This window comes from Salmo trutta, chromosome 19 (genome assembly GCF_901001165.1).
Source record: "Salmo trutta chromosome 19, fSalTru1.1, whole genome shotgun sequence".
NCBI classification, from domain to species: Eukaryota; Metazoa; Chordata; class Actinopteri; order Salmoniformes; family Salmonidae; genus Salmo; species Salmo trutta.
Window position 1 is genome coordinate 4,668,755 of NC_042975.1, and position 25,736 is coordinate 4,694,490.

At 48.7% G+C, this 25,736-nt stretch overlaps 2 protein-coding genes and 1 long non-coding RNA gene across 3 annotated transcripts in view; 2 read left to right on the forward strand and 1 right to left on the reverse strand.

Moving 5' to 3' along the window:
• Window positions 1-5,309, forward strand: part of LOC115153858 (serine/threonine-protein kinase TAO1-B) — a 47,376-nt gene extending 42,067 nt beyond the window's left edge. Inside the window, exons 20-21 of the mRNA XM_029699478.1 lie at window positions 157-339; window positions 4,795-5,309. Coding sequence (XP_029555338.1) covers window positions 157-339; window positions 4,795-5,256 — 645 coding nt within the window. The 3' untranslated portion in view covers window positions 5,257-5,309. The remainder of the gene's footprint in view (window positions 1-156; window positions 340-4,794) is intronic.
• On the forward strand, window positions 3,916-4,292 carry LOC115153859 (uncharacterized). The gene is made up of 3 exons (XR_003867775.1): window positions 3,916-4,003; window positions 4,057-4,119; window positions 4,246-4,292. It is a non-coding gene; the product is annotated as an uncharacterized LOC115153859 (long non-coding RNA).
• A 14,897-nt stretch (window positions 5,310-20,206) lies between the features above and the next one.
• Window positions 20,207-25,335, reverse strand: LOC115155057 (protein ABHD15). The gene is made up of 4 exons (XM_029701850.1): window positions 24,440-25,335; window positions 21,886-22,115; window positions 20,706-21,579; window positions 20,207-20,212 (listed from the first exon to the last, which is right to left on the reverse strand). The coding sequence occupies exons 1-4, from the start codon at window positions 25,313-25,315 to the stop codon at window positions 20,207-20,209; spliced, it is 1,986 nt and encodes a 661-aa protein (XP_029557710.1). The 5' UTR covers window positions 25,316-25,335.
• Window positions 25,336-25,736: the final 401 nt, after the last annotated feature.

A 25,736-nucleotide genomic window follows, 5' to 3' on the forward strand; every position in this document is an offset into this window, starting at 1 on the left:
ACTCTGATACCACACACAGGCAAACAGGCTCAATCCCTCCCTCCCCCTGCCTCTCTATTCCCTCCCTCCCTCTCTTCCCTCCCCCTGCCTCTCTATTCCCTCCCTCCCTCTCTTCCCACCCCTGCCTCTCTATTTCATCCCTCTGTCCCTCTCCAGCTGCGTTTGGACGAGGCCCAGGAAGGGGAGTGTCAGGTGCTGAGGCAGCAGCTGCAGCAGGAGTTGGAGCTGCTGAACGCCTACCAGAGTAAAATCAAGATGCAGACAGACGCCCAGCACGACAGAGAGAGGAAGGACCTGGAGCAGAGAGTGTCGCTCCGCAGGGCTCTGCTGGAACACAAGGTAGAGGGACTGGAGGGGAGGGAGGGGAGGGAGTAGAGAGTGTCGCTCCGCAGGGCTCTACTGGAACACAAGGTAGAGGGACTGGAGGGGAGGAGCAGAGAGTGTCGCTCCGCAGGCTCTACTGGAACACAAGGTAGAGGGACTGGAGGGGAGGGAGCAGAGAGTGTCGCTCCGCAGGGCTCTACTGGAACACAAGGTAGAGGGACTGGAGGGGAGGGAGTAGAGAGTGTCGCTCCGCAGGGCTCTGCTGGAACACAAGGTAGAGGGACTGGAGGGGAGGGAGTAGAGAGTGTCGCTCCGCAGGGCTCTGCTGGAACACAAGGTAGAGGGACTGGAGGGGAGGGAGTAGAGAGTGTCGCTCCGCAGGGCTCTACTGGAACACAAGGTAGAGGGACTGGAGGGGAGGGAGGGGAGGGAGTAGAGTGTCGCTCCGCAGGGCTCTACTGGAACACAAGGTAGAGGGACTGGAGGGGAGGGAAGTAGAGAGTGTCGCTCCGCAGGGCGCTGCTGGAACACAAGGTAGAGGGACTGGAGGGGAGGGAGTAGAGAGTGTCGCTCCGCAGGGCTCTGCTGGAACACAAGGTAGAGGGACTGGAGGGGAGGGAGGGGAGGGAGTAGAGAGTGTCGCTCCGCAGGGCTCTACTGGAACACAAGGTAGAGGGACTGGAGGGGAGGGAGCAGAGAGTGTCGCTCCGCAGGGCTCTACTGGAACACAAGGTAGAGGGACTGGAGGGGAGGGAGTAGAGAGTGTCGCTCCGCAGGGCTCTGCTGGAACACAAGGTAGAGGGACTGGAGGGGAGGGAGTAGAGAGTGTCGCTCCGCAGGGCTCTGCTGGAACACAAGGTAGAGGGACTGGAGGGGAGGGAGCAGAGAGTGTCGCTCCGCAGGGCTCTACTGGAACACAAGGTAGAGGGACTGGAGGGGAGGGAGCAGAGAGTGTCGCTCCGCAGGGCTCTACTGGAACACAAGGTAGAGGGACTGGAGGGGAGGGAGTAGAGAGTGTCGCTCCGCAGGGCTCTGCTGGAACACAAGGTAGAGGGACTGGAGGGGAGGGAGTAGAGAGTGTCGCTCCGCAGGGCTCTGCTGGAACACAAGGTAGAGGGACTGGAGGGGAGGGAGGGGAGGGAGTAGAGAGTGTCGCTCCGCAGGGCTCTACTGGAACACAAGGTAGAGGGACTGGAGGGGAGGGAGTAGAGTGTCGCTCCGCAGGGCTCTACTGGAACACAAGGTAGAGGGACTGGAGGGGAGGGAGTAGAGAGAGTCGCTCCGCAGGGCTCTGCTGGAACACAAGGTAGAGAGACTGGAGGGGAGGGAGTAGAGAGTGTCGCTCCGCAGGGCTCTGCTGGAACACAAGGTAGAGGGACTGGAGGGGAGGGAGGGGAGGGAGTAGAGAGTGTCGCTCCGCAGGGCTCTACTGGCACACAAGGTAGAGGGACTGGAGGGGAGGGAGCAGAGAGTGTCGCTCCGCAGGGCTCTACTGGAACACAAGGTAGAGGGACTGGAGGGGAGGGAGTAGAGAGTGTCGCTCCGCAGGGCTCTGCTGGAACACAAGGTAGAGGGACTGGAGGGGAGGGAGTAGAGAGTGTCGCTCCGCAGGGCTCTGCTGGAACACAAGGTAGAGGGACTGGAGGGGAGGGAGGGGAGGGAGTAGAGAGTGTCGCTCCGCAGGGCTCTACTGGAACACAAGGTAGAGGGACTGGAGGGGAGGGGAGGGAGTAGAGAGTGTCGCTCCGCAGGGCCCTACTGGAACACAAGGTAGAGGGACTGGAGGGGAGGGAGGGGAGGGAGTAGAGTGTCGCTCCGCAGGGCTCTACTGGAACACAAGGTAGAGGGACTGGAGGGGAGGGAGCAGAGAGTGTCGCTCCGCAGGGCTCTACTGGAACACAAGGTAGAGGGACTGGAGGGGAGGGAGTAGAGAGTGTCGCTCCGCAGGGCTCTACTGGAACACAAGGTAGAGGGACTGGAGGGGAGGGAGTAGAGAGTGTCGCTCCGCAGGGCTCTGCTGGAACACAAGGTAGAGGGACTGGAGGGGAGGGAGGGGAGGGAGTAGAGAGTGTCGCTCCGCAGGGCTCTGCTGGAACACAAGGTAGAGGGACTGGAGGGGAGGGAGCAGAGAGTGTCGCTCCGCAGGGCTCTACTGGAACACAAGGTAGAGGGACTGGAGGGGAGGGAGTAGAGAGTGTCGCTCCGCAGGGCTCTGCTGGAACACAAGGTAGAGGGACTGGAGGGGAGGGAGTAGAGAGTGTCGCTCCGCAGGGCTCTGCTGGAACACAAGGTAGAGGGACTGGAGGGGAGGGAGTAGAGAGTGTCGCTCCGCAGGGCTCTACTGGAACACAAGGTAGAGGGACTGGAGGGGAGGGAGCAGAGAGTGTCGCTCCGCAGGGCTCTACTGGAACACAAGGTAGAGGGACTGGAGGGGAGGGAGTAGAGAGTGTCGCTCCGCAGGGCTCTGCTGGAACACAAGGTAGAGGGACTGGAGGGGAGGGAGGGGAGGGAGTAGAGAGTGTCGCTCCGCAGGGCTCTGCTGGAACACAAGGTAGAGGGACTGGAGGGGAGGGAGGGGAGGGAGTAGAGAGTGTCGCTCCGCAGGGCTCTGCTGGAACACAAGGTAGAGGGACTGGAGGGGAGGGAGCAGAGAGTGTCGCTCCGCAGGGCTCTACTGGAACACAAGGTAGAGGGACTGGAGGGGAGGGAGTAGAGAGTGTCGCTCCGCAGGGCTCTGCTGGAACACAAGGTAGAGGGACTGGAGGGGAGGGAGTAGAGAGTGTCGCTCCGCAGGGCTCTGCTGGAACACAAGGTAGAGGGACTGGAGGGGAGGGAGGGGAGGGAGTAGAGAGTGTCGCTCCGCAGGGCTCTACTGGAACACAAGGTAGAGGGACTGGAGGGGAGGGAGGGGAGGGAGTAGAGAGTGTCGCTCCGCAGGGCTCTACTGGAACACAAGGTAGAGGGACTGGAGGGGAGGGAGGGGAGGGAGTAGAGTGTCGCTCCGCAGGGCTCTACTGGAACACAAGGTAGAGGGACTGGAGGGGAGGGAGTAGAGAGTCGCTCCGCAGGGCTCTGCTGGAACACAAGGTAGAGAGACTGGAGGGGAGGGAGTAGAGAGTGTCGCTCCGCAGGGCTCTGCTGGAACACAAGGTAGAGGGACTGGAGGGGAGGGAGTAGAGAGTGTCGCTCCGCAGGGCTCTGCTGGAACACAAGGTAGAGGGACTGGAGGGGAGGGAGGGGAGGGAGTAGAGAGTGTCGCTCCGCAGGGCTCTACTGGAACACAAGGTAGAGGGACTGGAGGGGAGGGAGTAGAGAGTGTCGCTCCGCAGGGCTCTACTGGAACACAAGGTAGAGGGACTGGAGGGGAGGGAGTAGAGAGAGTCGCTCCGCAGGGCTCTGCTGGAACACAAGGTAGAGGGACTGGAGGGGAGGGAGCAGAGAGTGTCGCTCCGCAGGGCTCTGCTGGAACACAAGGTAGAGGGACTGGAGGGGAGGGAGGGGAGGGAGTAGAGAGTGTCGCTCCGCAGGGCTCTACTGGAACACAAGGTAGAGGGACTGGAGGGGAGGGAGGGGAGGGAGTAGAGTGTCGCTCCGCAGGGCTCTACTGGAACACAAGGTAGAGGGACTGGAGGGGAGGGAGTAGAGAGAGTCGCTCCGCAGGGCTCTGCTGGAACACAAGGTAGAGGGACTGGAGGGGAGGGAGCAGAGAGTGTCGCTCTGCTGGAACACAAGGTAGAGGGACTGGAGGGGAGGGAGTAGAGAGTGTCGCTCCGCAGGGCTCTACTGGAACACAAGGTAGCGGGACTGGAGGGGAGGGAGTAGAGAGTGTCGCTCCGCAGGGCTCTACTGGAACACAAGGTAGAGGGACTGGAGGGGAGGGAGTAGAGAGAGTCGCTCCGCAGGGCTCTGCTGGAACACAAGGTAGAGGGACTGGAGGGGAGGGAGGGGAGGGAGTAGAGAGTGTCGCTCCGCAGGGCTCTACTGGAACACAAGGTAGAGAGACTGGAGGGGAGGGAGTAGAGAGTGTCGCTCCGCAGGGCTCTGCTGGAACACAAGGTAGAGGGACTGGAGGGGAGGGAGGGGAGGGAGTAGAGAGTGTCGCTCCGCAGGGCTCTACTGGAACACAAGGTAGAGTGACTGGAGGGGAGGGAGTAGAGAGTGTCGCTCCGCAGGGCTCTACTGGAACACAAGGTAGAGTGACTGGAGGGGAGGGAGTAGAGAGTGTCGCTCCGCAGGGCTCTACTGGAACACAAGGTAGAGAGACTGGAGGGGAGGGAGGGGAGGGAGTAGAGAGGTGGGGGAGGGCAGTGTGTGTGTTCGTATGTGTATCTGACTGTTTCTCCCCCCTCCCATCTCTCTCGGTGTGTGTGTGTTCGTGTGTGTATCTGACTGTTTCTCCCCCCCTCCCATCTCTCTCGGTGTGTGTGTGTTCGTGTGTGTATCTGACTGTGTGTGTGTGTGTGTCTCCAGATTGAAGAGGAGATGTTGTCTCTGCAGAACGAGCGTGTGGAGCGGATCAGGTCTCTGTTGGAGCGCCAGGCCAGAGAGATGGAGGCTTTCGACTCAGAGTCCATGAGACTTGGGTTCAGCAACGTGGTCCTGTCCAACCTGCAGGGCTCAGACGCACACGGCAGCCCGGGGGGATCTGGAGAGTCTCAGCACGGTCACAGCCATCACCAGGGGGGGTCGAGCTCCCAGCAGCCGTGGGGTCACCCTGTGCTGGCTGGGGGCCCCCCTCCCTGGAGCCTGCACCAGCCCTCTGGAGGGGGGAGTCAGAGGGGGAGTGGGGGGGGCGTGGGCGGGGTCAGGAACAGCCCCCAGGTTATGAGGAGGGCGTCGACGTCGGGAGGTGGGCGGAGCGAACAGGGCATGAGCAGGAGCGCCAGCATCACCTCCCAGATCTCCAACGGATCACACCTGTCATACACCTAGATACACACACACACACACACACACACACACACACACACACACACACACACACACGGAAGACACACACATACTGAAGACACACACACACACCTGTCATACACCTAGATACATACACACACACACACCTGTCATACACCTAGATACATACACACACACACACCTGTCATACACCTAGATACACACACACACACACCTGTCCTACACCTAGATACACACACTGAAGACACACACTGAAGACACACACACACACACACACACACACACACACACTGAAGACACACACACACACACACACACACTGAAGACACACACACACACTGAAGACACACACACACTGAAGACACACACACACACACACTGAAGACACACACACACACACACTGAAGACACACACACACACACACTGAAGACACACACACACACACTGAAGACACACACACACACACACACTGAAGACACACACACACTGAAGACACACACACTGAAGAAACACACACACTGAAGACACACACACACACACACTGAAGACACACACACACACACACACTGAAGACACACACACACACACACACACACTGAAGACACACACACACACACACTGAAGACACACACACACACACTGAAGACACACACACACTGAAGACACACACACACTGAAGACACACCTGTCATACACCTAGATACACACACTGAAGACACACACACACTGAAGACACACACACACACACACACACACACACACACACTGAAGACACACACACACACACACACACACACACACTGAAGACACACACACACACACACACACACACTGAAGACACACACACACTGAAGACACACACACACTGAAGACACACACACACACACACACTGAAGACACACACACACACTGAAGACACACACACACACACACACACACTGAAGACACACACACACTGAAGACACACACACACACACACACACACACACCACACACTGAAGACACACACACACACACACACACACACACACACACTGAAGACACACACACACACACACTGAAGACACACACACACACACACACACTGAAGACACACACACACACACACACACACACACTGAAGACACACACACACACTGAAGACACACACACACACACACACACACTGAAGACACACACACACACACTGAAGACACACACACACACACACACACACTGAACACACACACACACACTGAAGACACACACACTGAAGACACACACACACACACACACACACACACACTGAAGACACACACACTGAAGACACACACACACACACACACACACACACACACTGAAGACACACACACACTGAAGACACACACACACACACACACACACACTGAAGACACACACACACACACTGAAAGACACACACACACACACACACACTGAAGAGACACACACACACACACACACACACACACACACTGAAGACACACACACACTGAAGACACACACACACACACTGAAGACACACACACACACACACACACACACACACTGAAGACACACACACACACACACACACACTGAAGACACACACACACACAGAAGACACACACACACTGAAGACACACACACACACACTGAAGACCACACACACCACACACACCACACACCTGAAGACACACACACAAACACACACACACACTGAAGACACACACACACACACAACACACTGAAGACACACACACACACACACACACACACTGAAGACACACACACACACACACACTGAAGACACACACACACACACTGAAGACACACACTTGTGATTTGGGGGCGGCAGGTAGCCTAGTGGTTAGAGCGTTGGGCCAGTAACCGAAAGGTTGCTGGATCGAATCCCCGAGCTGACAAGGTAAAACAATCTGTCGTTCTGCCCCTGAACAAGGCAGTTAACTGTTCCCCGGTAGGCCGTCATTGTAAATAAGAATTTGTTCTTAACTGACTTGCCTAGTTAAATAAAGGATAAATAAATATTAAAATGCACCTGACCAAACCATAATCACACAGGGATGCTGGTCTTCCACAAACGTACAAACATGTGCACACACACACTTACACACACACACACACAACTTGCGCACGCACACGGCTAGCATACACATTGAAAACAGCACCCTAGGTTCGGGGTCATAGGGGAAACCAGTATCCCTTCCTCCCCAATCTGTTCCTCTCTCTCTTCCTCTCTCTCATCTTCTCTTCAATACTGATAGTATAGACTGACAGGAGACAGTGGAATACAGTAACCCAGCCATGTTAGAATACAGTAACCCAGCCATGTTACATGTTAGAATACAGTAACCCAGCCATGTTGGAATACAGTAACCCAGCCATGTTGGAATACAGTAACCCAGCCATGTTGGAATACAGTAACCCAGCCATGTTGGAATACAGTAACCCAGCCATGTTGGAATACAGTAACCCAGCCATGTTGGAATACAGTAACCCAGCCATGTTGGAATACAGTAACCCAGCCATGTTATAATGTAGATGTGCCATAGTCTAATAATGTCAAACCGTGCCAGTCTCCTCATGTTGTTTGCCATAGACCTACACACTCGTAGTCTGTTTGCCATAGACCTACACACTCGTAGTCTGTTTGCCATAGACCTACACACTCGTAGTCTGTTTGCCATAGACCTACACACGTAGTCTGTTTGCCATAGACCTACACACTCGTAGTCTGTTTGCCATAGACCTACACACTCGTAGTCTGTTTGCCATAGACCTACACACTCGTAGTCTGTTTGCCATAGACCTATACACTCGTAGTCACTTTAAACAAGCCCGTTTAAAGCATTTTACCTTTTGCCAATCCATTAATTTAAGATGGTCTAACACAGTAACACAGGAAGTTGTCATTGATAGAAGATAATGCAGTCACACATGTCACGATGCTAATAAACTCCTTATAGCAATGGTACGGCAGGAGAGTGACCACTGATAAAACACCACATACTTCTGGGTTACTATTTGTTTTGAGGCTGAATATCTATTACAGTTGCCAACAGTGAGATCAAACACATTTTGAGATTTCCTGAAACAGGTTTTTATTTTTATTTTTTAAATGCGACACAGAAACGACGTAGGAAGAGGAACGTTGTAGGAAGGTTGTCAGTCAGTGGAGGAAGGAAGGAGATACAGAACTAACAGGATATCAGAACGTCTGTTTTAATAGGGAGTAGTTGTACTAGTGCACTACATGGAGGAATGAATAGGGTGCAATTTGAGATACAGACAGACTGGTGAAGTGTGTTATTGAGTTCTATGCTTGTCCTAAACTGAGTGGCTGTAACGGAAACCCACTCATGTAGAGATGCCAAAGAGAAGAGGCCCTTCTCTATAATATCCATGTTGGCCAGAAGTGGTCAGTGCAGGCTTTTGTTCCAACCCAGCACTAAACATTTGGTTTAAATCATGGCCCTCTGTCTACGTAGGTGTCAGCCAAAAGGCCTACAGGCTTCTCAGGGTTCACTGTTAATTTCCACAGCTTCCTGTGTGTCAGTTATAGCCAATAGGATGGTCAGTCTGTGCGATGCTCTGCTCTCATAGGTCCACGTCCCTGTCAGTCTCTGGTCTGGGCGGGCATTTTGATCCCATGGCAACAGCACTTTGCCACGGTCGTGTGACTTTACAGGGATACTAGCAGTTACTGTACACACTTCTTTAATGTCCACATCAACAACACACACTTCTTTAATGTCCACATCAACAACACACACTTTACCATAATGGATCTCAAATTATCCAAATTCACCATCTCTCTCTCTCTCACCTTTTCACCATCTCTCTCTCTCACCTTTTCACCATCTCTCACCTTTTCACCATCTCTCTCTCTCACCTTTTCACCATCTCTCTCTCTCACCTTTTCACCATCTCTCACCTTTTCACCATCTCTCTCTCACCTTTTCACCATCTCTCTCACCTTTTCACCATCTCTCTCTCACCTTTTCACCATCTCTCTCTCTCACCTTTTCACCATCTCTCTCTGTCTTTTACCTTTTCACCATCTCTCTCACCTTTTCACCATCTCTCACCTTTTCACCATCTCTCTCTCACCTTTTCACCATCTTTCTCTCTCACCTTTTCACCATCTCTCACCTTTTCACCATCTCTCACCTTTTCACCATCTCTCTGTCTCTCTCTCTCTCTTACCTTTCCTCACTCTCCTTTTCCTTTCATCTCCACCCCTCAACAAGCCCTCCCCCCCTGGCCCCCCACCTATGGGCCTGCTGGTGTTGATAATCAGACTGATATGAAAGGGGGGGGGGGTGTATAGAACTAGTATAGGAGGTTCAGGCCAAGTTAAAGTGATTAAGGAAGATGGGTGGAAGTGAGGATTTTGGGATTACTAAATAGGAAGAGAATTCGCAGTGAGGGGTTTTACGGAATGTTTGAAAAGAGAGTGAGGAAGTTATAGAATGGTGGAAGTATAATGGAGTTTGGTTACATTACACTGTAGGTATTGGTTTATGACTGCTGAATGTCGTTTTGGGTGGGTGGCGAAGCTGCTGTCGCCCCTGCAATGCTCCTGCCCCCCTCCCCCAGCTCAAGCTCACCCCCTGTCGTTACCGCCCCCCTACCACTTCCTCCCCACCGGGCCACCCTCCGATTCCCTCCTCAGACAGACCCACCTACCCCCCAGGGAAGGAGCGTATAGGAGAATATTGATGTCTGAATTAAAGTGTATATATATATAAAGGTGATAAGGTGGGGGAGAAGTGACGAGCGTATATGTGTGTATATATATATAAAGGTGGGGGAGGTGTGGTAAAATAATGATATATATATAAAATATATATATATATATATATATATAGTCGATTTAACGTCGATTTCATGTGGGATGTATTGGATAAAATGTTAATATTGTACATTTAGAATAAAAAAATAATTTAAAACAAAGAAAAGCAATTCAAAGTCAAGACAAATGAAGTGCTTGTATTGTGAAGTCACAAACCACTGTGATAACTGACACGGTCTCTAACAATGGTATTAAACAAGACAATGAATACGAAAACATAGTCAACAACATACCTTGTACACACAAAAGGTGTGGTTCTGGAGCAGTTCTATTGGGTTCTATTGAGTTCCGTTGGAGCCCATTGAGTTCCGTTGGAGCCCATTGAGTTCCGTTGGAGCCCATTGAGTTCCGTTGGAGCCCATTGAGTTCCGTTGAGTTCCGTTGGAGCCGTTGAGTTCCGTTGGAGCCCGTTGAGTTCCGTTGGAGCCCGTTGAGTTCCGTTGGAGCCCATTGAGTTCCGTTGGAGCCCATTGAGTTCCGTTGGAGCCCATTGAGTTCCGTTGAGTTCCGTTGGAGCCCGTTGAGTTCCGTTGGAGCCCATTGAGTTCCGTTGAGTTCCGTTGGAGCCCGTTGAGTTCCGTTGGAGCCCGTTGAGTTCCGTTGGAGCCCGTTGAGTTCCGTTGGAGCCCGTTGAGTTCCGTTGGAGCCCGTTGAGTTCCGTTGGAGCCCGTTGAGTTCCGTTGGAGCCCGTTGAGTTCCGTTGGAGCCCATTGAATTCCGTTGGAGCCCATTGAGTTCCGTTGTCTCCACCAGTTCAGATTCTCCACTGACCTGTGAACTATTCTCAATCTTCTTTCTTTCACACTCATCCTTTCTGAAAATAACCTTCAGGTCTCTCCCCAAACTCTTCTACCTTCACCTCCTCCCTTTTAATGTTTTTTTATTTTCTGTTGGTGTTTTTATTTATCTTATTGAGATTAATGGTTGGTTTTATCTACATTGATTGATCTCATTTCGATTAGCCATATTATGATGAGATCTACTTTGAATGGTCAGATTTAAATAAGAGATTCATCCTTGGGGTGGCAGGATTGCATCTCTGTACAGTCTGTTTGATCAGTATTCCTCTTCATTTGTTTTGTTTTCCCAGGTTGAGTTACAGTACCCATTCCCATGTAACCTATGTTAAACTGTATAGATTGTGCAAAAAAAAGATGTCTGAAAGATTACATAAAAGAAAACCTATAAATTACAGAAAAATAAAGTGATTTAAAATGTATAAAAGAAGTTGAGAAACAAAGTTTTAGGGGACAAATGTAATGTTTTGTAATTACTGTTTTTGTTGGAAGAGGGCTACTGGACAAAGAATCGACTGTAATAAAGTCATTTTAGTACTTCTGAGTCCTGTCGGAGTGTAGTGTGGGTACAGCGTGATTACGTGTGTGTGTGTGTGTGCGTGCATACTGCTTATTCAAAAACCCTGCAGGACAATGACAGTAGATGATTGTGGAAAGAATACAAATCCTTCTAGCTTTATTTAAAGAAGATATATAAACCAAACACATGACCAGGAATTTTTCGCCATCAGATCACATGGTGGGTCGGGTATGGCACCTTGCACTGTTGAATGTCTGAAATGGCATTTCATTCCCTATAAGCCCCTTTCTGTGTTTGCAAACATTGCGGCACAAGGGCGATGCGCGTGCAAAACCCCTGCCTGCTAACAGGGAAACCGCTAGTTACGGATGCAGGGCCTGCATCTACCATTTCTACCAATCTGCATCACAGTTAAGGATAAAAAATTTTATATGCACATTTTTTTTTTAGTGAAAGTTTCATTTAAATAAACATTTTATTTTCTCTAAATAATTGTCACGTGGTTAATCTTAAAAATCTGAAGTAAAATGATAAAAATTCAACTAAGGACGAGAGCACCAGCTTTACGGACTCATTGATACACCGTGATCCATTGGCGGCTAAGAAATGAGCGCATAGAACGAAAAGATGGAAGTTATAGGCCTATAAGGCTGTCTATCATCAACTCAGTAAAAATACATACCTGTAGGCTTAATGCCGAACCAAATAAAAACAGTAGGAAAATATCCTGATTAAAAATTCTGTTTCTTTCAAACACATTCGTATCTCTACTCCGCATCACTGCCATTCCCTTTTGATTTGAGCTATTGCTAGTGAAGTGTAACATTGTATCAAATCATCAACTGGGTCCGGCCTGAAGTTGTAGCTAGCGAAATCATCAACTGGGTCCGGCCTGAAGTTGTAGCTAGCGAAATCATCAACTGGGTCCGGCCTGAAGTTGTAGCTAGCGAAATCATCAACTGGGTCCGGCCTGAAGTTGTAGCTAGCGAAATCATCAACTGGGTCCGGCCTGAAGTTGTAGCTAGCGAAATCATCAACTGGGTCCGGCCTGAAGTTGTAGCTAGCGAAATCATCAACTGGGTCTGGCCTGAAGTTGTAGCTAGCGAATTTGCAACGTATCCCTAAGCCTATTCCAGGCCCTCGGAGTTTCCCCTCGGGACAGAGAGCTGTGTTTTTTTTCTTCGCTGGATATATGGGATCATCAGATCCTGATATTTTGCTCTTTCACACAGAGGTTTGATGGTTATTGAGGCCAGGAGTGTTTTAATTATTACATTTTTTAACTGAGGCACCATCATTCGCAATGGATGTAAAAATAAAAAAGGACTTTGTTCGCAATGTGTGAGGTGAAGAAAAACCGACTTAGAAGCTCAGCTTATAGTGGTGGAGGTGGTGGGTTAAGACAATAAGAAATCAGACTTTGCCAAATGTTGGACTAGTTACGGATGTCGTCAATTGTAAAAACCTCTAGTGGCCTTCGGGAAGTATTCAGACCCCTTGACTTTTCCCACATTTTGTTACGTTACAGCCTTATTCTAAAATTAATAAAATATGCTTTTTCCTAAGCAATCTATATACAATACCCCATAATGATAAAGCGAAAACAGGTTTTTAGAAATGTTTGCACATTTATTAAACATAAACAAATACCTTTTTTAAATAACTATTCAGATCCTTTACTATGAGACTTGAAATTGAGCTCAGGTGAATCCTGTTTAAATTGATCATCCTTGAAATGTTTCTACAACTTGATTGGACTCCACCGGTGGTAAATAGAATTAATTCGACATAGTTTGGAAAGAGCAAAAACCAAGCCATGAGGTCGAAGGAATTGTCCGTAGACACCCAAGACTGGATTGTATCGAGGCACAGATCTGGGGAAGGGTACCAAAACATTTCTGCAGCATTGAAGGTCCCCAATAACACAGTGGCCTCCGTCATTCTTAAATAGAAGAAGTTTGTAACCACCAAGACTTCCTAGAGCTGACCGCCCGGCCAAACTGAACAATCGGGGGAGAAGGGCCTTGGTCAGTATAGAATATAACTATCTTCAAAGTAATGACTCGGGATGTTGGGTTTGAAATGAAAGCTTATTTTAGTAATAACATTGGTTCACGTTACATTTAACAACTTTAGATTCTACAAACAATAAAAGTAAGTTGCTAGCAAAAAATCAGGATAATCACTTGACATAACTGGCGCGATCTCTCTCTACCTCCTGTCGCAAGGCATTCTGGAACTTGCAGTCAAAAGCGTAATCCAATACTAACCAATACAACAAAATATGTATGTAGTTCTCTCAATCTCCAACACACAAATTCTAATGAAAATATCTTTAGATACAGCTCAATGAATTAACTTAAACATTAACTCTGTAACCCATTAAAGTTACAACAGTCAGGGAGGTGACTAAGAACCCAATGGTCACTCTGACAGAGCTCTAGAGTTCCTCTGTGAAGATGGGGGAACTTTCCAGAAGGACAACCATCTCTGCAGCACTCCACCAATCAGGCCTTTATGATAGAGTGGCCAGACGGAAGCCACTCCTCAGTATAAGGCACATGACAGCCCGCTTGGAGTTTGCCAAAAGGCACCAAAAGACTCTCAGACCATGAGAAACAAGATTCTCTGGTCTAATGAAACCAAGATTGAACTCTTTGGCCTGAATGCCAAGCATCACATCTGGAGGAAGGAAACCTGACACAATCCCTACGGTGAAGCATGGTGGTGGCAGCATCATGCTGTGGGGGATGTGTTTCAGCGGCAGGGACTGGGAGACTAGTCAGGATCGAGGCAAAGATGAACGGAGCAAAGTACAGAGAGATCCTTGATGAAGTCCTGAGCACTCTGGAGCAGGTTCTCAGACAGGGGCGAAGGTTCACCTTCCAAGAACAACGACTCTAACCGCACAGCCAAGACAACACAGGAGTGGCTTCGGGACAAGTTTCTGAACGTCCTTGAGTGGCCCAGCCAGAGACCAGACCGAACATCTCTGGAGAGACCTGAAAACAGCTGTGCAGCAACGCTCCCCATCCAACCTGACAGACCTTGAGAAGATCTACAGTTAAGAATTGGATTTCTAAAAACGTGTGTGTAGATTGATGATATTTATTTGTTTATTTCTTTTTTAGAATAAGGCTGTAACTCAACAAAATGTGGAAAAAGTCAAGGGTTCTGAATACTTTCCAAATGCACTGTATGTACATGAAGGTGTATATATACCATTTTTGTGACTTAGTTTTTGTGAGTGTATCCATTTTCATACTTGTCCCCTGTTGGCATTGAATCCACGACCATGGTGGGTACAAGCGGACTATACTTCCAACTACACTTTTCTCTCCTCTATCTACTCTTCTCCCTCTGTCCTCCCTCTCTCTATCTACTCTCCTCCCTCTGTCCTCCCTCTCTCTATCTACGCTTCTCCCTCTGTCCTCCCTCTCTCTATCTACGCTCCTCCCTCTGTCCTCCCTCTCTCTATCTACGCTTCTCCCTCTGTCCTCCCTCTCTCTATCTACGCTTCTCCCTCTGTCCTCCCTCTCTCTATCTACGCTTCTCCCTCTGTCCTCCCTCTCTCTATCTACGCTTCTCCCTCTGTCCTCCCTCTATATCTACGCTTCTCCCTCTGTCCTCCCTCTCTCTATCTACTCTCCTCCCTCTGTCCTCCCTCTCTCTATCTACGCTTCTCCCTCTGCCTCCCTCTCTCTATCTACGCTTCTCCCTCTGTCCTCCCTCTCTCTATCTACTCTCCTCCCTCTGTCCTCCCTCTCTCTATCTACTCTCCTCCCTCTGTCCTCCCTCTCTCTATCTACGCTTCTCCCTCTGTCCTCCCTCTCTCTATCTACTCTCCTCCCTCTGTCCTCCCTCTCTCTATCTACTCTCCTCCCTCTGTCCTCCCTCTCTCTATCTACGCTTCTCCCTCTGTCCTCCCTCTCTCTATCTACTCTCCTCCCTCTGTCCTCCCTCTCTCTATCTACGCTTCTCCCTCTGTCCTCCCTCTCTCTATCTACGCTTCTCTCTCTGTCCTCCCTCTCTCTATCTACGCTTCTCCCTCTGTCCTCCCTCTCTCTATCTACGCTTCTCTCTCTGTCCTCCCTCTCTCTATCTACGCTTCTCCCTCTGTCCTCCCTCTCTCTATCTACGCTTCTCTCTCTGTCCTCCCTCTCTCTATCTACGCTTCTCCCTCTGTCCTCCCTCTCTCTATCTACGCTTCTCTCTCTGTCCTCCCTCTCTCTATCTACGCTTCTCCCTCTGTCCTCCCTCTCTCTATCTACGCTTCTCACTCTGTCCTCCCTCTATATCTACGCTTCTCACTCTGTCCTCCCTCTATATCTACACTTCTCCCTCTGTCCTCCCTCTCTCCATCTCTCTCTGCAGGTATGTTTGATGTGGTTGTGGTCGTCAGAGCTATGGCTCCTGGTTATGTGCCTTCTGAAAATATTCACAACCTCTTGACTTTTCCCAAATGTTGTTGTGTTACAGCTTGAATTTGAAATGGATGAAATGTAGATGTTTTTTTGTCACTGGCCTAAACACAATACCCCATAATGTCAAAGTGGAATTATGTTTTAGACTTACAAAATTAATATAAAATGAAAAGCTGAAATGTCTTAACTCAATAAGTATTCAACCCATTTGTTATGGTAAGCCTAAGTAAGTTCAGGAGTAAACATTTCCTTAACAAATCACATAATAAGTTGTATGGACTCACTCTGTGTGCAATAATAGTGTTTAACATGGCTTCTGAATGACTACCTCATCTCTGTACCCTACACATACAATTATCTGTAAGGTCCCTCAGTCAAGCAGTGAATTTCAAATGTGACTCCCAAGAGTTCAATCTTGGTTTGACCAGAGAATCTTGTTTCTCATGGTCAGAGTCCTTTACGTACCTCTTGGCAAACTCCAAGCGGGCTGTTGTGCCTTTTACTGAGGAGTGGCCACCGTCTGGCCACTCTACCATAAAATGCCTGATTGGTGGAGTGCTGCAGAGATGGTTGTCTATTCTTCGACCTCATGGCTTGGTTTTTGCTCCGTCAACTGTGGGACCTTGTAAAGACAGGTGTGTGCCTTTCCAAATCATGTCCTAACAATTTAATTTATCACAGGTGGACTCCAATCAAGTTGTAGAAACATCTCAAGGATGATCAATGGAAACAGGAATAGAGATATGAATGATGGATTTTTTTCCCATATCATTAGTTTCTCACTATAGCGTCTATTAAATGCCAAATAAAGTAACAGCGTTGACAATTGTATCTTAAATCAGCCATAAATCTCCTTGTGGAAGCTTGTTGTGTGCAACAGGGAGGGGCAATTGAAGGCAAGCTTAAAAAAAAAAGAATTGTTAAAACATTTCTAGACTGTCTAATGGGTTTGGCGTGTTAAAGCTCGACCAACTCAGTTTTCCACCACAAAATACCAGAAAACTGACCAGCTTTTACACTATGATTGTCCTATATGTTTAATGTCTCTTTTGATAAAAAATATTTCAAAAGGAATTGTTTCACCACATTAAAACGAGAGGTCGGTTCACGGTTGACCTTAAGGGACAGACGTAAATGAATCACTAATCATATTAAATAAATAATAATCTTCAGATTATTGTCAAAGCAACAACATCACTAGGACTTTACAATGATGGTGAAATGTTGGGGTTAAGTGGGATAAAATGATGAAAAACACAGAGAAATGTTGGAGTTAAGTGGGATAAAATCTTCCTAGAAGTGACACAGAGTTGATGGAGGCACATATTCATAAACGCAGAATTTTGGCACTTTAGCAAGTCTTTGTTTCATATTTATTGAATTTTCCATGTAGTCTATATTTAAAGGGCACTTCAGTTAATATAACAGGCTTTTTAAAATTCAATATTGGTGCATCATTTCTTCTTACAATATCAAAAAGGCAGTTACGAGCTACGCAAATCCATAAAAAATTTAAATATATACAAACTTGAATAGATGTTTGACAACTCAAGCCTGGCTATGCAAGGACTACAGACAACAAATCAAAAAAAAGCCGTGTGGTGCCTCCCTCCCAGACGAGCTTAACACTATGCTCGTTTCAAGGCAGACGATACCGAGCCATCCAGAAAGGCTCTCACCGCTCTGGACGACCAGGTGCTGTCGCTCTCCGAGACTGACTTGAGGAAAACTCTCAAAAGAGTGATTACTCAACAAACAAACAAAAATGCTGACCCAGATGGCATTCTCAGACATCTTCAACCTGTCCCTGTCCCAAGCTGTAGTCCCCACTTGCTTCAAGGAGATCACCATCGTCCCAGAGCCCCCCCCCCCAAAAAAAAAAATCAGGGTAACATGCTGAAATGATTATCGCCCTGTCACACTTGTCCCGGTCATCATGAAGTGCTTCGAGAGGCTGGTCCTGGCCCACAAGGCCAGCATGCCAGTCATACCGGACCCACTCCAGTTTGCCTACCGCTCCAACAGATCCACGGAAGATGCCATTTCCATCGCTATTCACATGGCCGTAACACATCTGGACAAGAGAAACACCTATGTGAGACTGCTGTTCATTGACTACAGTTCAGCATTCAACACTATTGTTCCCTCCAAGCTCGGCACCAAGCTCAGAACCCTGGGTCTGGACAACACCCTCTGCAACTGGATCCTGGACTTCCTGACGAGCAGACCACATGTTGTGAGGATTGGCAACAACACCTCCTGACTGACTCTGAGGACCCAGGGGTGTGTCCTCGGCCCTCTGCTGTACTCCCTGTTCACCCAGGACTGACTCTTAACACAGGAGCCCCCCAGGGGTGTGTCCTCGGCCCTCTGCTGTACTTCCTGTTCACCCAGGACTGACTCTTAACACAGGAGCCCCCCAGGGGTGTGTCCTCGGCCCTCTGCTGTACTTCCTGTTCACCCAGGACTGCGTAGCTTTGCACGACATACAACTTCCTACAACCAGTCAGTTGTAGGCCTGATAACCAATAAAGTCAACCTATATGGAGGAGGTCCCTACTTGTCCAAAATGTTCCTTGTTTTACTGTCCTTGTGAGTACTTCTGGTCCCCACAAGGATAGTAAAACCAAACACACACATACATATACATTCAGGCTACACAATTGCTGTTACCAGACTCTTATTTACTATTGCTAATACTGCACAACTTAAACACTTGCCCCCCCCAAACCACTTTTCTCTGATACATGTGTAAATATTGTTCTTCCTGTATTATACTAAAATGTTTATTCTACTCGACTGGGAAATGTACTTTATGTTCGTATTCTTATGTATCATTGTTGCATTGTAGAGAAGGAACCAGCCAGTAAGCGTTTAGTTGGACGGTGTATACCATGAGTATCCTTGAAACACTTGTAATGGCTGATGTATTTGGTGGCTGTTCTTCTTCTCTTGTAAACACATCAGGAGGACTCTGATCCTGTTTACGCTGATCATCAGGCTGTTTGTTTAGCAGCCTAGACATACAAAAACAAAGACCGGCAGCCTTTTGTGGTTTTCCTTTGTTTGTTTTAATTCTACCTGCCGTTTTAGTTTAGTTTAGTCACCTGTGATTCAGCCTAGACGTACTTTATACAGAGAACTACCAGATAACATCTGATGAACAATTCATAAAATCGCCACCGGACAATTTACATTGACAGCCCCCCCCCCCACCTTTGTACCCTGCTGCTACTCGCTGTTTGTTTATTATCTGTGCATAGTCACTTCGCCCCCACCTACATGTACAGATTACCTCAACTAGCCTGTACCCTCTGAACACTGACTTGGTACCGGTGCCCCCTGTATATAGCCTCGTTATTCTTATTGTGTTACTTTTTATTTTAGCCTACTTGGTAAATATTTTCTTCTTCTTGAACTGCACTGTTGGTTAAGGACTTGTAAATAACCATCTCACGGTAAAGTCTACACTTGTTGTATTCAGCGCATGTGGCAAATAAAGTTTGATTTGATTTGATGCACTATAGCATGAACACAAATAACAAGCAAACAAGTAATACTACTGTAGCTTTAATATATTTACAGAAATACAAAACCATAGAACTGATATTCCCATTTAAAGACGCTGGACTATGCTTCTGTCAGAGGCTTTGTCATAAACAATGAAGTGCTGTGTCTGTTCTAGATTTAAGAGCTAGATCAGTTCTACCACCCATTCTGTGTATATCTATGCTAGAATCATTCCCAGTCCCATCTGTTTCCTTATGTAAGCTAAGCTCACAGAGTGCCTGTTAGATCACAGATAGATCAATGCGTTAATTGTTTTTGGTAGACTGGGTCCTGAAAGTGACATGTACCTCACCCCCCCCCCCCCCCCCCCCCCCCTGCTATGACTGAAGATCACATCTGCATCCCAAATGGCACCATATTCTCTATAAAGGAATATATCACCTTGGTCCAAAGTAGTGCACTATATAGGGAATAGAGTGCCAATTGGGATGCATCCCACATCCCCTGTTCTGAGTAACACTGACTCATGAGGAGACCACTCAATAACCCATTCAATAAACAGACTGTTCTCCAAGAAGCTGGCCAACACAGCCACACACGCAAGACTTGGTTCTGGGTTTCCAGATTAATGGACATTCAGATTCACTGTGCTCTTTCAACTTTGGTTGGCCATCAAATTTGTCCATTGTAGAAAAGCACGTGTCCAAACCAGGGGAGGACGGCTCATAATAATGACCGGAACGGCGCGAATGTGGAAACCATGGAAACCACAGGTTTGAGGTATTTGATACTATTCCGCTCCAGTCGTTACCAAGAGCCCGTCCTCCCCATTAAGGTGCCACCAACCTCCTGTGGTCTAAACCTCAGTCACATCTAGGGAGGGCAAGAGGATTACATTTGATCGCGCTTTGTTAGCTATGCAAATTTTAAAGGCAACTTTCCTGCATTCGCCTCAGACCCCATTCACGGTAAACACTGCATACGTCAGCTCAATCGGAAATTACCTTTAAATGGCAAGCTTGCTATAATGCGGAACTACCTCTGATCGGATTGAATCCCGTCTTAAAAAATGTGCTAATTATTATTATTTTTTTCTTCCCTGTACTCCGCTCATCTTCCTCCTTTTCTCTCTTTCATCAGTGCTCTCTGGGGTGTCTCCCATTTCACTCTTCCTCCTCCCCCTCCATCCTCTCCTTCTTTCTCAGCGCGTGTAGGACCTCTGCCAGGTAAACGGTCCCTCCTCCCCTCCTCTTCCTCCTCCTCCCCCTCCATCGTTGAGGTGTTCCTGTGTGTGTGACTGTGTGCTGGGTCTCTCTCTCTTCATCATGGACTCCCTCCTCTTCCTCCGGGGGGGGTAGCATGGTACTGCCCCTCTGCCTGCCCATGCCCGTACCCCCCCTACACCCCCCCACCTCGTCCCCTTCCTCTCCTCCCCCTTCAGAAACTCAGCCACCACCCTGAAGTACTCCAACACAGACACATTACTCCAGTTACCTCCCTCCTCCAGTCCAAACCCACAGTGCCCGCCCGTCTCCGTCAGCGCCAGCAAGAAATAAGGGTTGTTTTGGAAAAGGGCGAGGGGCAGGGTGGAGGCGGGCGGCAGGAGGGGGTCGTCACGGCTACAGAGGCAGAGCACGGGAACCGCCACCTCGTCTGCGTCCCTCAGAGGTTCGTTCCTCTCCCAGTAACTCTCCCAGTCCCTGGCAGGACGACCCCGCTCCCCCAGCACCCAGGCTGCCACCCCACCTACCCCTGATACCCCTGCTACCCCAGCTCCCCTAAGGGAGGGTGGAGGAGCAGTGGCCCCTGTGGCACCTGATCTGGCTCCAGAGGTGGAGGCTGGGGCCCCAGGGATGTGTGTGGAGGCCCCAGGCAGGAGGGGTCCTGTTGAGTGGTGTGGGGTGTGTTGGTGGGGTGCTGTGTCCCCTGCTCTGGTGGTTGGAACCCTGGGAGTGGAGATAAGGGTGGGGGAGACGGTTTTGGCCCCAGACATGGCCTCCAGTTTGGTGTTGTGGGGTCCCGTCAGATGGGGGGTGTTCAGTGGGGGTACAGCAGCCCCTGGTTTGGCGGTTGGTGTCCCGCTGGCGGTTCTGGCCCCTGGGGACGGTGTGTGACTGGTTGAGTGGTGGGGGATGTTGGGTCGCAGTGCGGAGCAGAACAGGGTCTCTTCAAAGTCTCTGAGGGAGGAACAGTGGAGAGCTCTGTCTACGTCTAACACCCCACTAAGGGCACTGGCATACCTGGGGAGGAAGAAGGAGTCAGAACATAATCTCTGATGCTTTAGCTCAGTTTACCAACCCCATCATCACTATGGCCGGGATTCAATGCCAGGCATGTTAGAGTGGTACACTATAATGGACTTTTCAAGGTAATTTACGGTTGAACCGTCAACGTTTATCCTGAAGGTGATAATGTAGGGGAAAATGACTTCAAAAAAGGTACACTGTAATACTGGTCTGTAGTTTAAAACACCCGGTCTAGGAGTTTCAATTGGAGAGGCAGATTATTGTTCTATAAACTAATCATCATCATCATCTCTCTCCTACCTGCTGAGTTGCAGTTTGCGTTGGACCAGCACTGCCCAGCGGTAGAGTGGCGGTAGGGGCGTGTCAAACCACAGCTGGCCCTGCAGGACAGGTGAGATGCAGGCTGCAGCCGTCAGGTAAGAGGAGGAGCCACACTCTCCCAAGTAGGACAGCAGCAGGCCCGAACCAGAACCCTCGCTCACCGCTACCAGCACAGAGGACGGGTGCCGGCTACGCACATACGCTACTGTCTGGAGGACACAGGGTTAAAGGTTGTTTAATATTGTTATAAAAACAGCTTGCTAGTTTACTGATATTGTTATAAAACCAGCTAGCTGGCCGACTAAAATTACTATAAAACCCGGCTAACTAGCTTTCTGATATTGTTGTAAAACCAGCTAGCTAGCTAGCCTACTGATATAGTTATGACACCAGCTAGCTAGCCTACTGATATAGTTATGAAACCAGCTAGCTAGCTAGCCTACTGATATAGTTATGAAACCAGTTAGCTAGCTAGCCTACTGATATAGTTATGAAACCAGCTAGCTAGCTAGCCTACTGATATAGTTATGAAACCAGCTAGCTAGCTAGCCTACTGATATAGTTATGAAACCAGCTAGCTAGCCTACTGATATAGTTATGAAACCAGCTAACTAGCTAGCCTTCTGATATTGTTGTAAAACCAGCTAGCTAGCTAGCCTTCTGATATTGTTGTAAAACCAGCCAGCTAGCTAGCCTACTGATATTGTTAGAAAACTGGCTAGCTAGCTTACTGATATTGTTATAAAACCAGCTAGCTAGCTTACTGATATTGCTAAACTCACTAGGAGGGTTCTAGGACTAGCTCAATGGTCTCACTAGGAGGGGACCTAGGTATGCATTTACATTTGAAGACGGAAGTTTACATACACTTAGGTTGGAGTCATTAAAACTCGTTTTTCAACCACTCCACAAATTTCATGTTAACAAACTATAGTTTTGGCAAGTCGGTTAGGACATCTACTTTGTGCATGACACAAGTCATTTTTCGAACAATTATTTACAGACAGATTATTTCACTTATAATTCCCAGTATCACAATTCCAGTGGGTCAGAAGTTTACATACACTAAGTTGACTGTGCCTTTAAACAGCTTGGAAAATTCCAGAAAATGATGTCATGGCTTTAGAAGATTCTGATAGGCTAATTGACATTATTTGAGTAAATTGGAGGTGTACCTGTGGATGTATTTCAAGGCCTACCTTCAAACTCAGTGCCTCTTTGCTTGACATCATTGGAAAATCAAAAGAAATCAGCCAAGACCTCAGAAAAAAAAGTGACCTCCACAAGTCTGGTTCATCCTTGGGAGCAGTTTCCAAATGCCTGAAGGTACCACATTCATCTGTACAAACAATAGTACGCAAGTATAAACACCATGGAACCACGCAGCTGTGGAAATCAATCCCAAAACAACAGCAAAGGACCTTGTGATGATGCTGGAGGAAACAGGTACAAACGTATCTATATCCACAGTAAAACAAGTCGTATATCGACATAACCTGAAAGGCCGCTCAGCAAGGAAGAAGCCACTGCTCCAGAACTGCCATAAAAAAAGCCAGACGACGGTTCACATTGTGGGGGTGCTTTGCTGGTGCACTTCACAAAATAGATGGCATCATCAAAATGATGTGGATGTATTGAAGCATCATCTCAAGACATCAGTCAGGTAGTTAAAGCTTGGTCATAAATGGGTCTTCCAAATGGACAATGTCCCCAAGCATTCTTCCAAAGTTGTGGCAAAATGGCTTAAGGAAAACAAAGTCAAGGTATTGGAGTGGCCATCACAAAGCCCTGACCTCAATCCTATAGAAGATTTGTGGGCAGAACTGAAAAAGTGTGTGCGAGCAAGAAGGCCTACAAACCTGACTCAGTTCCACCAGCTCTGTCAGGAGGAATGGGCCAAAATGTACCCAACTTATTGTGGGAAGCTTGTGGAAGGCTGCCTGAAATGTTTGACCCAAGTTAAACAACTTAAAGGCAATGCTACCAAATACTAATTGAGTGTATGTAAACTTCTGACCCACTGGGAATGTGATGAAAGAAATAAAAGCTGAAATAAATCATTCTCTCTACTATTATTCTGACATTTCACATTCTTAAAATAAAAAGTGGTGATCCTAACTGACCTAAGACATTTTTACTAGGATTAAATGTCAGGAATTGTGAAATACTGAGTTTAAATGTATTTGGCTTAAGGTGTATGTAAACTTCATACCCACTGGGAATGTGATGAATGAAATAAAAGCAGCTAGCTAGCTTACTGATATTGCTACACTCACTAGGAGGGGTCTAACTGACTGACCTAAGACATTTTTACTAGGATTAAATGTCAGGAATTGTGAAATACTGAGTTTAAATATATTTGGCTTAAGGTGTATGTAAACTTCCGACTTCAACTGTACATGACATGTCAGAGTACTGAGACCATATTGTATGCATGTGTCCCATTCAGCCTTTGTATGTTCAACATTATATACAATATCATTATTAGGTCAATTATAGACCATACAATTATTATAGTAATATTATTGTGTACCTGCACCAGGTCAGCAGAGTCTCCATACTCAGTCAGCCGCGGCGTGGTGAGAGGGCACCCTCCCGTGCCCCTACAGTGAAACACGAGGGTATAGAAACCCTGACGAAGAGCCATTCTACACAGACCCCTCAGGTGGGGCGTCACCCCTCCCCAGTAGTGAGGGATGAGAAGGAGGATTGGAGGTGTGGAGGTGTGGCAGCCCAATGCCTTCCCCCCAGGATGGTGATCCTTCCCTCTCTCCCGTCCCACCGCCTCTCCCCCACTTACGCCTACAGCCCAGTCCAGAGCCACAACTCCCCCGTCCTTCAGTAGAAGGTGGTCTCGGGTAAAGTTGACCTCCTCTTGTCCCTGGTCTCCTGCAGTCAGGCCCCCCAATAGCAAACTTGAGAGGGTCTGGAGGTGGGGGTCCCCCCTGGGCCATGGGGCCAGTCTGGGTCTGGCCAGGGAACAACAGTGCTGGAGTAGGAACCGGGCCAGGGCTGTGGGCTTACAGGCTAGAGTGGGTCCTGGGGCTGGGGAGAGGGTTGGATGTGATCCCAAGCCAAGGCCCATTCCCCTCTCCCTACCCCAGCTTTTCTCTGGTGACGGTCCTATGGCAAGGCCTGGGGATGATCCATGCCCCTGTTCCTGTGTTCCTCCCCTCTCCTTGCCCCAGCCTGGCTCTGTGTCAGGGTGGTGGATGGGGAGCTCCAGGACCCAGCACAGTGCCACCCACAGCCACCAGGCGGCAGCCTTCACCCCCAGCCTCGCCCTTCGCTGTATCGGGGGCCAGCGGAGAGCCAGGTAGAGCAGGAACAGCAGCAGGGAGGGCAGGAGGTACGACAACCTGTCACACTCCCACTCACTGGAGGTGACGACATCCTGGTCAGTGGCCATTGTTACCGTGTTTAGAACCAGGTCTAGAACTCCACAATGTCCAGGTCTAGAACTCCACAATGTCCAGGTCTAGAACTCCACAATGTCCAGGTCTAGAACTCCACAATGTCCAGGTCTAGAACTCCACAATGTCCAGGTCTAGAACTCCACAATGTCCAGGTCTAGAACTCTACAATGTCCAGGTCTAGAACTCTACAATGTCCAGGTCTAGAACTCCACACTGTCCAGGTTTAGAACTCTAGAATGTCAAGTTTTTCAGGTGAGCTAGAACCTCTTCCCATTCACAACATGTTCTCTCATTCGGTGGCTACTGAATGTGGTCCTGGGTAAAAGATATGGATAGCCCAGAGAGGTAAAGTACAGCCAGGGTTGTATAGCAGGTATTTACATTGACCTAGTATAGCAGGTCTTTACAGCAGTC

What these genes read in the sequence shown, in the direction of transcription:
- LOC115155057 (XM_029701850.1), bottom strand. Translation starts at nt 25,315, where the DNA reads ATGGCCACTGACCAGGATGTCGTCACCTCCAGTGAGTGGGAGTGTGAC. An exon ending in ACTCTGCTGACCTGGTGCAG is followed by an intron (nt 22,116 to 24,439) that starts GTACACAATAAT and finishes TGTGTCCTCCAG; the next exon opens with ACAGTAGCGTATGTGCGTAG. An exon ending in CGCAAACTGCAACTCAGCAG is followed by an intron (nt 21,580 to 21,885) that starts GTAGGAGAGAGA and finishes CTTCCTCCCCAG; the next exon opens with GTATGCCAGTGCCCTTAGTG.